This window comes from Vicia villosa, linkage group LG1, assembly GCF_029867415.1.
Source record: "Vicia villosa cultivar HV-30 ecotype Madison, WI linkage group LG1, Vvil1.0, whole genome shotgun sequence".
Lineage (NCBI taxonomy): Eukaryota > Viridiplantae > Streptophyta > Magnoliopsida > Fabales > Fabaceae > Vicia > Vicia villosa.
In genome coordinates this window covers 138,314,646-138,328,483 of record NC_081180.1, presented here as the reverse complement: position 1 = coordinate 138,328,483, position 13,838 = coordinate 138,314,646, and the positions used below count along the sequence as shown (strand labels likewise).

At 35.5% G+C, this 13,838-nt stretch overlaps 1 protein-coding gene across 3 annotated transcripts; it reads left to right on the top strand.

The window, feature by feature from the left end:
- The first annotated feature begins 6,404 nt into the window (after positions 1-6,404).
- LOC131644321 (interactor of constitutive active ROPs 4-like) lies at positions 6,405-9,986 on the top strand. 3 transcript variants are annotated; one of them, XM_058914787.1, is made up of 3 exons: positions 6,405-6,600; positions 8,325-8,419; positions 8,626-9,986. In XM_058914787.1, the coding sequence occupies exons 2-3, from the start codon at positions 8,406-8,408 to the stop codon at positions 9,701-9,703; spliced, it is 1,092 nt and encodes a 363-aa protein (XP_058770770.1). In that variant the 5' UTR covers positions 6,405-6,600; positions 8,325-8,405; the 3' UTR covers positions 9,704-9,986. The 3 variants fall into 3 exon arrangements, with proteins under 3 accessions (XP_058770770.1, XP_058770771.1, XP_058770773.1); XM_058914788.1 differs by lacking the exon at positions 6,405-6,600 and adding an exon at positions 7,083-8,054; XM_058914790.1 differs by lacking the exon at positions 6,405-6,600 and adding an exon at positions 8,110-8,128.
- Positions 9,987-13,838: the final 3,852 nt, after the last annotated feature.

Genomic DNA, 13,838 nt, shown 5'->3' with positions numbered 1-13,838 from the left:
ACGCGTTCCCGAACAGCCATCACCCTTCATTAGTTTCCAATTGCCATATCCAAAACCAAATCTGCACAAGGAAAAAGGGAGTGAGATTAGCTAGCAAACCATGTTTCCAAAACCTGCTGCACATTCAACAAAACAATATAGAAAATCCCTCAATTAAACCATACATGGCAGCCCTACAATTTCACTCATTCAAAACAGAGCCGGTTATGCTGCTAGTTTTACAACAACCAAAACAAAGCCAATCATTCACATGAGTCTTCAATCCACACCATAACTCCATAGATAAGACCTACTACAGCTCTGCACAAGCAATTGACTCATACCTTATCCATGTAACACATACACATACATATTCATAGAGAAAACCCAAGCCACCCGCGTCCAATTCGCATCAGCCATATACTTCATTCACAAAGGCATTGCATACACATTACTTACTCTACTAACCTAGCTTAACCATATAAAGCTAACAGTCTTAGAATTAACAGTCGAACCACTAATATTGAACAAATCCCAAACAGAAAATACATTAGCAGAAAAATCGAAAATTAGACACTAAACTTCTTCAGACATTTCTTCTTGGCCTAGCACTTACTCCTAACATTTATTAACCAAACTAACTGTTTCAATTTCCAATCTCCTTTCTACCATTCATCATACCCTAACTGACAAATTCACAACAGAAATAACTAACATAACTGAATTAACAAACCTGTAGCCTCCATATAACTAACTTCAACACAAATTCTAACCCAAACAGTTATTAACCTTCTCCCAATCTAACTAACTTGTCCCATTCAGCTAACAGTTACCTCACCAACTCTCAACAGAAAACTAACTTCCCATAACTAATCCTAACCGAAGTTGCCAGCTCAACACTTAACCTCTAACTGTCCTAACAGAACCTAACTAACCTCTAATCTCACCCTCCAATATTTCTAACCGAATTTGAATCCAAGGGCTCCAATCTCCCAATCTCTAACTGAATCCTTCACCAATCCTATATAAATCACCTTCCCTCCACAATTCAATTCTTCTTCACGTCATTTTCACACAGATCCACTCTTCATCACTCTCTCACACTCATCTTCCACCTCCTTCAATATCCACTCATCTCCATCAATACACGCCATTTTTCTCCATAAATCTTTTGATTCTTTCATCCCACACACCACTCTCCGCCGCTTCCACTCATTCACCACCACTTCATCATCTTTCATCCACTTCATCATCCTCTCTCAGATTCTCTATCGACCTTCACCATCACCTTCATCTTCTTCACCTCACTAAAGCTCAGGAAACCATAACCGTCAGAGCTTCATCAATGGAAGCTCTGAACGGTTGAGCTAAACCTTCAACACACTCTCGCTGAATCGTCATCACCATCTCAATTACCCTCAAGAACAACACAACAGTTCACGCAAAACTCAAAACGGTAGAAGAAGGAAGAAGAAGAAGAGAATCATCCAACCGGAAAAACGAAGCAAGAAAAGAAGATCAATGGATGCATAATATTACCTGTAAATTCGAAGTTCCTCTGGTTTTCTCGTCTTCGTAATCGCCGGTGAAGAGTCACCGGAACTGCTCCGGTAGGTAAGCCTAAACCGTCATTCTGTTGCATAAACCGTTGTATCATCATGATTGTGTGCATCTCATAGTGTCTTTCCCCTCCATCGATTGCACAAAACCGGACGTCGTGATTGTTTAATTTCATTTAGATGTTTAGGTTTTTTTGGTTGTTTTGTTGTGGTTTAGATTAGAGAGATTTGAGAGGGGATTCGAAGAGATAAAGCTGAGATTTGAGATGAGGGAGTCGAGGCGAGGTTAATGGTGGGAGAATTTAGAGTTTATGTTTCGCTCCGCCACCGTGAGCAGTTCCCGGCAGGCGGTGCCGCCGTGGCCATATGAACATGAGAAAGCGAAGAAGATTTGGGTCTGAGGGTGAGGTTTTGAGAGTCACGACATAAAACCTAATTTCACTTTTTTTTATTATTATTTTAATTCTTTTGTTAATTGAAAAAATAAAAATCTGAATGTGATCCATAGTGTCACTTGGCCTCATACGAACTCTGCATTCACACCCCCCAAGAGGCCCATACGCACCATTTTTGGTGTGCTAAGAAGAACATGAACAAAAACTATATCGGGCCATTCCCTTGGGCCCAGCTAATTACTGCATGTGCACCCTGATTTAACTTGCACCCCCCTGACTCCATTAAAATGTTTAGATTTTAGGTTCACTTCACAATAGTTTTTTTTCTATTATTTTTAAGTTGATAAAAACATGATAAAACCTTTAACATTTTGTTAGATTTTTAGGTGATAATTGGCATAGAAATGTTCATAAAAAATATTAGTTTTAGGCTTATGGTTTTAGTCCCCTTTTTGCTTGATTTAGAATTCATTTCTCTTTCACAAAAAACTCATAAAAAATAGTAGTATTTTAGTGTAATTTTGCATCAATGCTTGAATTGTTTTGTGCTAGTTCCATGTTATCTTTGTATGATACTTGTGTGATTTTATTGCTTGTATTTTTGGCCGTATTTTTGGCCTATTTTGTTAATACCCTTTTAATGCTTCTTTTAGAATCTACCCCATGTTAACATTAGGATTTAGACTTGTATAGACAACTTAGACTAGAATTTAGATATAGTTCCCCATTGCATTCTTTTTCTTTTTCAACTCTTTAAAACATTAATAAAAGGAAGATGCGAATCACATTAAGCAAGTGATAGAGAAATGAGTGGGATTCATTCCCTAATCTATTTCTCAATCTCTTAGTGGCATAGAAACGAGTGGGATTCATTCCCTAATCTGTTTCTCGGTCGCTACTTAATGGGAGAGAAACGAGTGGGATTCATTCCCTAATCTGTTTCTCAAACATTAATTAATGGGAGAGAAATGAGTGAGATTCATTCTCTAATCTGTTTCTCAAACATTACATAATGGGATGGAAGTGAGTGGGATTCATTCCCTAATCTGCTTCTCGATCATTATACATTTTATGTGATTCGAATCGTGAAGTAAATTCCCTTAAAAAATACCCAACCAAAAAAACACCTTAAAACACCTAACAATGGTTCGGACTAAAGCAAAGTAGAGAAAGTGGTGAGTGGCCCGGTATTGGGAACTGTTCATCACTCATCTACCCTAAAAGACACAAACCAATCTCTTTTCCTTTTGCCTCTTTGGCACCTAAGGGCACCGTTATCTCCGCTCCATTGCATCCTAGGCGGTCCCTTATGCAAGAGCGCGAGCGTTAACGCCGCCCAATTAAAAAACACAAAAACAAACAGAAAATCTTTAGCCGAGCTACGGTAACTCTGATTCCTGAAAAGGATACGTAGGCAGCGGGGTAGGGCCCGTGCGAGTACAATTCTTTGTTTTCCCTACATTTTGCATTCATTTCGCATTTAGACATAGACATAGTTATACACCCTTTAGATAGAAACAGACATAGGTGGATACCATCGAGTACGATGGGCGTGAGGGGTGCTAATACCTTCCCCTCGCGTAACCGACTCCCGTACCTTGATTCTCTGGTCGCAAGACCCTGTTCCTTCCTTTGTTAGGTTATCTGATATCCCTTTCCCTTATGGGATAAATATATTGGTGGCGACTCTGTTCATTTTTCGCGAGCGTGCGACACCCGCGAAAGAAAAGAAAATGTTTGTCACAACCAGGTCGGATTTGGGAGTCGGTTATGCGAGGGAAGGTATTAGCACCCCTCACATCCGTTGTACTCAACATGACCCATTTAGTTAGTTTTGCAAATTAGTATTAGCGTGATATCTATTTGTTTCCTTCTAATTATAATGCGGAAAAAGAAAGGGTTTTTTAGGTTTTTTATTATTGAGTCTGACGTGACTTTGGATCTTGCTCCTATGTATCCCCTGGTGCGATGAGGAACTCAAGACTACGTAGTTCTGGATAGAAAGAACTTTGTTTGTTGGATGAATTTAATTGCAAAACCGAGTTGCGCTTGAGCGAAAATAGATTTGTTGATTAAAAGATTCGCGATTGGGTGAAGAAAGATAGATTGATGAAAGATTCGTACTTGGGCGATAAAGGTTGTTTGAAAAAGGACTTGAGCATGGGCGAACGAGATAATTTGACGAGTTGGATTATTTTTATGTGGATGACAAGTAATGGGTGCGAGTAAAGTATACATTAAACCACCGATACTAAAAAAAAACGAATGTACATTCACTCATTCCCTATTTCATCCAAAACTTTATTGCAAAAAGGCTTTAGAAATGATTTTGATTATGCGGGAAAAAGCTTGGTGTTGACCAAAATTTTCATTTGTGCTTGAAATTGAAAGTTGGCTCAAGTGTGAAACGGTTTTGAAAAAGGACTTCATGTTAATAAACGTTTGAATCTTATTATGAAAAATTGATTTTATCACGCGATCTGGTTATAATTATCTTGAATTAAATATAAAATCTTTGAGATCGTGGTTTTGGCAATTTGCATTCTCCTCTATGCTTCATGATTCTAGTCGTTCTAAGCAATCACGACAATGGAATTTTTCATTTCTTTAAAATGATATTAAAAAAATAATAATTTAAAGTCGTGACTCCCCTACAACTTTGATGAATAATTTTCTTTTCATATTGAATGAAAAAATAGAGCTTGTAACTTAAGATCTTAATACTATAAAAAATTACTAACATTGTTTGATATATTTGGTTTTACATATATATCATATTCGATTTGATGATGCTCAAAGTAAGAAGGGAAAATTTTGCCAAATGATATAAGACATGATTTGTTTAGAAAGATTATATTAGTTTGCCAAAGTGTTGCTAGATGATTCTCATGTCAGGCACGTGGAAGATTTGGTAAAGAGATTTTGTCCATACACACAAAATCAAACACTTGTTTATTCAAACCGAAAAGCAAAATCCATTATTTATGTATAACCATTGCATTATTTTCTACTCCAATGAATATTAAATTATTACAACCAAAATTTCAAACGAAGAGCTCAATGCACGCATTGCGGGATAAAACAAAAGGAAAATGTTAAAATATCAAATAGCAAGGATTTTGAATTGTGTAAGAAACTGACAAAAAGACCAGTCTTGTAGTAGAGTAAGATAAAACAAGTTGGATTTCCTAGAGACCAACACTCTTGTAACTTTATTTTAATTTTTGAAAAAGGAAATTCGATGAAAATATGGTATTTTGTCATTATATTTAAAACGTGGTTAGAAATGATTTATTTTTTTAATTTCAATAAATAAGGTTAATTTTATTTAAGCGCATGGACCCTTAAATATGGTTAGAAATAAGGTTAGAAATGATATTTTAAAATTTCAAGCACATAATATCTTTCTACAACATGATTTATTAGAAACTGAATTTGTTACTTTGCAAGTCATACATCATGTGATAAAAAGTTAAAATTGTTAAGTTAGACACTATTATTTGATTTTGAATTTGAAATTTCAGAATTTCATAGTTATATATAAATATTCAATAATAGTTGTTACATTGATGAAATTAGAGTTGTTCATTGAACAGTAAAGTAGAATTTTGGTATAATAAAGTAAATTTTTGGTGCGACGGAGATAATGTTGACTTGCAAGATTAACACTCATATGTTTAAGTAAGCGAGAGAGTGAAAAGTGATGTGAAAATGGAATGAATTTAAATATATGAGAATGACGTGCTTTCTTTGTTATATAGTGGGAGAAGATAAAATCTTATGAGTGGAGTGAGGCATGCAATACGGACAACCGTCAAATTGATTTGTACGGTGTATGATGTCTTGGGGGCAAAGTTGTCTGCTTAAGGAGAGAATTGAAAAACACATGTTCCTCACGTTCATTCATTTTTGTTTTGCCTTTATCAAAAAAAGGGGCAAAAACCCCATCAAAAGAAATGAGGGAACCTAAAGAAATGTATATCTAACCTATTCTTTACAGAATCATTTTTAATCTCATCGAGGATAGAATAAAAAAACTAATGAGATAAGCAGACAGACAGACAAAAACTAATGAGATAAGCAGACAAGCCTATATTTAAAAAAAATATCTACACAACTATTACCCTCTTTGAAGCTACTCCTTCTACCTCTCTATTTTCACATCCCAAATATATTGGGACTCTTCAAATATGAAAGTGGATTGCATGCATCAGCAACATACGGTTGTCACGTAGCCACAATAATAATGGCCGTTGGATTTCAATCTAACGATTCAAAATTTAATACAGAATAAACTTTTCAAATAATATAAACTACTTAATTTAAAATATACTCCGTTTGATTTTAATCTAACAATATATTTATTTTAAATAAATGCATGGTTATTTCCCAAAATGACCTTTTTTGTTTTGTACTCTTTCTGCAGAGTTTGAAAGTTGAAACTCATAAATAAGCACTAGCTACTGGCTAGTGTCCTCACACACAGTTCAAAACAGCTTTAATTCAAAAACTTTCAAATAAAAAAATATCACATTTCTCTTCTTCTTTGTTGTGCCTCTCTAGCTTCTTGTACCTCCTTATTTTTGCAGTGAAACTTCTCTTTCTCATTATGTGATGCTTTCAGATCCTTCAACTCTTCTGTTCTTGCAAAATACAGTGTTATCAAGGTAACTTTTTTTGTTCATTTTTCTTAGACCTTTGACTTTGCTAACTTTTTTGTTTAGTTTTTTTTTTTCTTTCATTAATGATACATTAAAATTACTAATTATTCCTATACAATATTTATGATTCCTATTAAATTATGTAACTGATGTAATGATTTAGCAATCACTGATATTATTAATCATTTATTGAGAAAAAAATTTTATTTTATTTTTTCAATTTCTCTTAGCTGATGATTAGAAATTTTCATTCTACATGTTTCTTGGTCTAGTTTCCTAACTGAAATGTCGTGAGTTCGAATAAATGTCTATGCATTCGGATGTCTTGCACAACTATCAACTGAGCAGACTTGGTCCTTCCGGCATGCAAAGGAATATGGTGTATTATACATATTATTCCATCACTTTTAGTTGTGTATAACCTTTGTCTCGAGTGATTAGTCTCTGCGTGCAAAGGATACCGTGTTTCTCGAAGAAAAAAAAAGTAAATAATAAACTTATACTTGTGACATAAATTCACAACTTTACCGTATGGATCTGAATCTCCCTCCATTCATAAGTATGTTGTGGCCACTATGGTCCACTGCCACCTTTGCTTCATATAATTGTGTAGGGTCTTGATGGTTTTGGTTTCCTAAAAGAGGGAGACAATTCTACAGAGAATGGATCTTCTACCAGCTTATTATTATTTTCTCTGTGAAATCTCATTTGAAAGTGGATGCATATGCTAAACAAAGTGTAAATTTTATAGAGATGAAAAACTTGGGGGCTATTTAAAGTCTAGCACTTAGTAGAATTTGAATCTGAAACTTTGAGAGGAGTACACTCTCGAGTCGCCGATCATAATCTAGTGGTTATTATTGATTTACTACTTTGACTGCACGGTATTTCGACCGCAGTAAATCTATTTTCCTATTGGAGTTGTACAAATGTTTACTCCATTATGCAACAACTTGAATGTGTGGTGGGCCTAATGCAATTTAAGGGAAAGTGAAAGAGTTACTTATTTTCTAGTACTGTATCATGTTGCACATATGCATAGGGTCACATAAATTATTTTTTCCTTTAATGGGCTGCTAGGGTTAACTCATTTTAACTCTATAGATTGTGCACAACGAAACTGCACGCAGTTAGTCACATCTGAATCGTCTGATCAAGATTGAACAGTTCAAATTTCGATCTTTTAAAGAATCTAAAAGGTTGAGTTAAAAATTTGGACTTATTTATACAGCACTTATTCACTTTTAAACAAAGCAAAAAGCACTGCATAAAGTTACCTCTGACACTACACTGCATGCTTTTGCTCTTGAGGGTGGTGGTATTAAAAGCATACTTTTATTGCATGTCATTGTTTTGAACACAGGACCATTGTGACGTGGGACATATCTCTATTCAGTTGTGTTTTATTCTTGATTTTTCCAAAAGGGTCATCAATGCAATGCCTTTCTAGTTTTTCTAGTGTAAGATAATTCTTGATTTCTTCAGTTTAAATCAAAATTACTACTCACCTTTTAGTTTATCAGTCACATTTGTAGTGAGTTGGCTTATTTATGACTCATAGCTATTCATGTTTTTTCTTTGTCTTTCTATCTCTTACACCTAATTTAAGAGCTTAATTGTGACATTAACTTGAAAAGGGTCCATTTTGTTTAGTGAAATTTATTATAATGTGTACTACATCTACATTTTATCTTTCATTTGAATTTTGCATTTTTTGTTAACTTTAACAGGTGAGTGTGATTCTCTTTTAGCTTAAAAAGTTCCTTACAAGTGTTGTTTGTTCTATCACTTTCTGTCATCAAGCTTATCAAATGCCAAGATCAAGGTATGTATGTTATGTTAAACTTTTTGTTATAATGTAATCATGTTGTAAAACACGTGTTTCGACTTTCGATTGACAGTAAGTTAAGGAGAATTTTGATATGTGACCGCGATTTTGTAAAAAGCATCTTGGTTTTTTTAAACTCGAAGTGATTCTGAAGATGCTGATATGTTTGGTTTTTACATGTAATTGTTGTTTTTTTCGAATAGGGGATCTGATTTGCCTCAGAGGCAGTCACCGAGAGGTACTACTCATCAGCTTCGAACATCGAGTTCTGACTCGGATCCGTTGCATCATCGACCGGTTACTGATCGAAGTCCAAAGCTAGGAGACCGGCGTTCTCCGAGAGGTAGTACTCAATCGGAGACGGTGAACCAGAAGAAGCTCGGTACTCGCATTGCGGATTTGGAATCGCAGCTTGGTCAAGCACAACAAGAGTTGAAAAATTTGAAGGATCAGCTGTCTTCTGCAGAGGCTGAAAAGAAAAAAGCTGAAGATGAACTTGTGAAGAAAAGTGTTTCAAAGAAAGTTCAAGAGTGTGATGACAAAGCTGAAACTATACAACAAGATGTTGTTAATGTTATGCCTGATGAAAATCAGGAAGAGACCGATGTGTTTGAAGTTCCGATCGAAAAGATGGAAATCGAATTCAGAAAGCCGGAAGATCAGTTAGAAAAGGAAACAATATCAGAGTCAGAGAAGCCTTTTGTGAATGAACTGACGATGAAAAACGAAGAGATAGCGTCGTTGAAATCGGATTTGTTAGAGAAAATGAAGGAGTTGGAATCAATGAGTAAGGGAAACGATGATTTAAAGACTCAACTGAATGAAGCAGTTTCTAAAGTGAAAGCTTATGAAACCAAGGAAGAAGGAACTACACTGCAGGTGAAGCAATTGAATGAAGAATTGGAAGCGAGTAAAGGGGACGCGGAGAAATTGAACATGAAGTTGAAATCCGTGGAAGGGGAAAAGGAGTTGTTAGAATCAGAAATGAAGAAGCTAAGAGTGCAGACAGAACAATGGAGGAAAGCAGCAGATGCTGCAGCTGCAGTGCTTGCAGGAGGTTTTGATATGAGTGCTGCTGCAAGGGCTCCTGAAAGATGCGGTTCAATGGATAAGAACTTCGTCGGTGGAACATTCGAGACACCTGGTGTTGGAAGGTATCATGGATATGTAGGTTCTCCTGGTATGAATGATGATATGGATGACGGTTTCGGAGGTGGAAAAAAGAAGGGTTCTGGTATAAGAATGTTTGGTGACTTGTGGAAGAAGAAAGGCCAAAAGTGAAATTTCTGCAACTCTTTGATTCACGGCAGAATCAGTGCGTGTCACTGTGATTCTGACAAAAGCTATACTTTGGAGTTTCGACAGAATCACGGTGTCGCAGTAATTCTGTCTAGTATTTTAACTATGATCATGTTTAGGTGGTAGCAGAAGGTGCTAAAGGAAACAGTTGCTTACTGATGTGTATGCATTTTTCTGCTATCTTGTTTAGTTGTTTCTTTTGTATTATAATAGCCACTAAGTGATTTGAACTTTTGAAAGATGGTTTGTGTAATGGTTTTTGTTACCTTTTCAGAGTGAGGTGAAGGGTTTTTAAGCAAATTTTATATCTTCATTCCTTTGAAGAACATATTCATAAGTTTTTGTTCACTTTAATATAATACATTAAGTATGTGTCGGTGAGTTCCATGTAGTCTGCAAATGATGGAGAAGCTCTAAGAAATCACTTTCAAATGATAGTTTCTTGCTTTTGAATAACTTTATATAGTGATAGATGAAATTATGAATGTAATACTCAAAAGGTTAGAGTGAGAGATTCATAAAGTAATAGTCCAACTTCTTATTTTGATTCTAATGTCATTTTTTTAATAAAAGGATTATTTTTTCTGTGTTACTCTCGCACCATTATGAAAATTCTAAAATATTCTCAAATACGAAAAATATTTTTAGACGCATGTAAACCTTGAAAAAATTGAGATATGTATTTTTGAAAAACTATTAAAGTCCAAAAAATTAGAAACAAATGTAAAAGATATAACGTAAATTAACATCAATCATTATTATGTCATACATTAAAAACGAAGCATTATATAAATAACCGTTAATGTAAATCTAACGATACATTTCAACATCATGTAGGACATTTCAACATCTTTAGAATATCTTCGGTCAATCTCGCAATTTTCGCATCTACATTGATCAGACCTTTTTGTTTCGTAAAAGTAAAATATACTCCACATAATAGTTGAAGCTTCATGTATCTTTAACTCAAACTTGTTAAACTGTACCTTTCATCCGTTGTCAATTGAAGATGAACGATAATAGGGCTTCAGAACTCTTCAATTGTCTGGATATAGATTCTCTAGTATTAATGTTAGATCGACAAGACGAGTTATCCCTGTGAACCTAAATTGAAGAGGGGGCTTCTCGCTGTTGAAGTAGACAAAAACGAGATACGCATATTCAGACATCATGTGTGTGTTGTGTGTGTTTGTGTGCGCGCTAACAAATATAGTGACACCCCTATTTATACAAGTTTTAGATTAATATGGACCTTAGATATCCAATTTCGACTTACGGATATACTCTGTTTCATTTTATTAAATTAGGTTGAGTCCGAAAGTATATATCCGAATAAACCTATGGTACAATTTTTTAAGACATAAATAGTCTTTTGGTCCCAGTAAGTCGACGAGTTTTTGATTTTAGTCATTAAATCTTTATTTTGTCCAAGTCCCTATATCTCACTTTCTTGTCGGTGTTGGTCCTTGGCGTCAAAACTCTATTAAAAAAAATCTTATGTGACTAACGTTGTTGAGTTGGCATTTATTTTTTCATTTTTAATATTAAACTCATTTAAACATGTGGATCATATATTTCTCACCAAAAACATGTCATCAAAATGCATTTTTACAGTTTTTTTCACTATATAGTATACATTGATCCTGATAAGTGGAGCTTCTTTGAAGCTACTGGTATCGTTGTTAGGTGCCAAATTGTGTTAATATTTAGTTTAATTAGTGGCACATTTCAACCGTTTTTATCGAGTATTCGTACAATTCCCTGAAGTTTTAGATAATTATTTAAAGTTTATAATTTTTAGCTTTCATTTCATGTTAATATGTGTTTTAGTTATGATTTTGTAGGTTTTAGCTCATTTTGGGAAGTTTTGAGCAAGTTTTGGCCTTGATTGAAGACAGCTGGGCAGAACATAGCGCGCGTCGCACGGTAATAGGGCGCGTCGCGCCCTGGGCAAGATATTTTCTGAAGCTTCCAGCAGAGAGAAGCGCGCGATGCACGCTTGGGCGGTTTAACTTTCAAGTGTATTGGCGCGATGCGCGCTAGAGGGCGCGACGCGCCCTTGACAGAAAACAAAATTGCTATTTAAGGAGCAAGTCTGATATTTTCAAAAGGTTGGATCATCTTAAGAGCTCCAAGAACCATTGTCTACTATAGCAAATTGAGAATTGAAGAATCGAAGCTTTGATCGTCGATTAATCGCAGTAGATGCTTGTTGTTCTTCTTCCTTACCTTCTTGAGCAAGCTACCATTTTCATGGATAGCTAAATCTCTTTTGTATCAAGATAAGATGTAATCCTCCTTGACTTTTGTATGTATTTCTTGTGAATATATTATGTATGAACAAGTGATGATCAATATAGATGGTTTAGTTTGTTTATTAAAGTTTTTCTATGGTATAAGTGTTTGAGACATCAATGTTTGTATCTTGACCTAACTTTATCATCTATCAAACTATAAGTTGCAGACATGGATTTAGTGTTTGATGTTTACTTAGTATCGGTTTTAAAACGTTATTTGTATTGTTTAAACGGTGGAGAAATCGTCGGTTAGACAATACGGTAAATCTAGCTATATCGTTGCGGACACGGACGGTATAGACGTCGATACGTAATTATATTGATCGTTAACGAGTTCATATACATATATTTATAAGGAGACATACAAAGTTAGGTCGATGAAATCGAATCTTGATACATTTTCTTTAACTTAGAACTTTCATTAATTTACTCTTTGTTACTAAAAGTATTGAATGAACTTTTGCAAACTCAAAACCAAAGTAACATTAACTCAAGACAAAATAGGCTATAGAACGGCGACGATATCGCAATAATCCCTGTGGATACGATATAAACAAAAAGTACTCCAGTATACTCGTTCAACAAAATGGCGTCGTTGCCAGGGATTGTTGTTTAGATATTGCAAGCATTGCAATAGTTTGTTTTGTATTGAGACTTATAATTAATACTCTTATTTCTTAGCTCTTATCCCTTGTGTTTGTTAATTTTCCTGGTTTGTTTTTCAGATTACAGTTTATGCGAGGACGTGTACCTGCAGATCAACTCCTTTTTGATCCCGATATTGAAAGGACTGCGTGTAGAGAGAATAGCAAAACTCGTAGACAGAGACAACTAGCTAGGGAAAGAAGACAACAACAAGAAGCATCTTCTTCTTCAACTCCGGTTGAAAACTCAGTTGAGGAAGAAATGGCTGCGGATCCTAATGTTCCAGTGCGAGGGCCTTGCGTTAATAGCCCTCGTCTGAATGCACAATTTGCTCGTGATCAAGCCAATGGAAGGAACTCCGAAATGAAAACGGGGTTACTTCAATTATTATACCAGAATCCTTTCACAGGAGCAGATCACGAGGATCCTTTTACTCATCTAACAAAGTTCTATGAGATCGCCGAAACCATTGGTGCTCCGGAGGCCGAAGAAGAACAGGTGTTCAGGAGACTATTTCCTCATTCCTTAATTGGAAAAGCTAAGGAATGGTACCTTGATCAACCAAACAATGTCATGACTAATTGGAACGAGTTAGAAGAAAAATTTTTGGATCGGTTCTTTCCTCACAATAGGTTCATGGAAGCGAAAACTTCTATTGCGGTGTTCTCTCAAGGTCCGAATGAATCTCTCAATGAAACATGGGAGAGGTTCAAGTCTATGGTTAGAAAATGCAAAGGGCATGGATTTGATGAATTGTCTCAAATCCATATCTTTAGAAATGGACTCCAACCTCAACCAAAAACACTTTTAGATGCTACCGCGGGTGGTTCGTTGATGTCAAAAACTGCTGCAGAAGCAATTGCTATCATTGATAGGATGGCTTTGAATGATCATCAAGGGCAACACAATCGTAGTGCATCGCAAAGAAAGCCGGGAGTTCTTGAGTTGAATACTAGTGATGCAATTCTTGCTCAAAATAAGTTATTGACTCAACAAGTAGAATTGCTTACTCAACAAATGTCAAAACTCCCTCAACAAATCAAAGAGATAAATGGGATCCCTTCTAAAAATCAACAGGTGATGTGTTGTGAATTATGTAGGGGTGACCATCAAACAGGCTTTTGTCCTCCACCTGGTGAAGAAGTGAATTACGTCTCAAATCCTAATCAAGGATA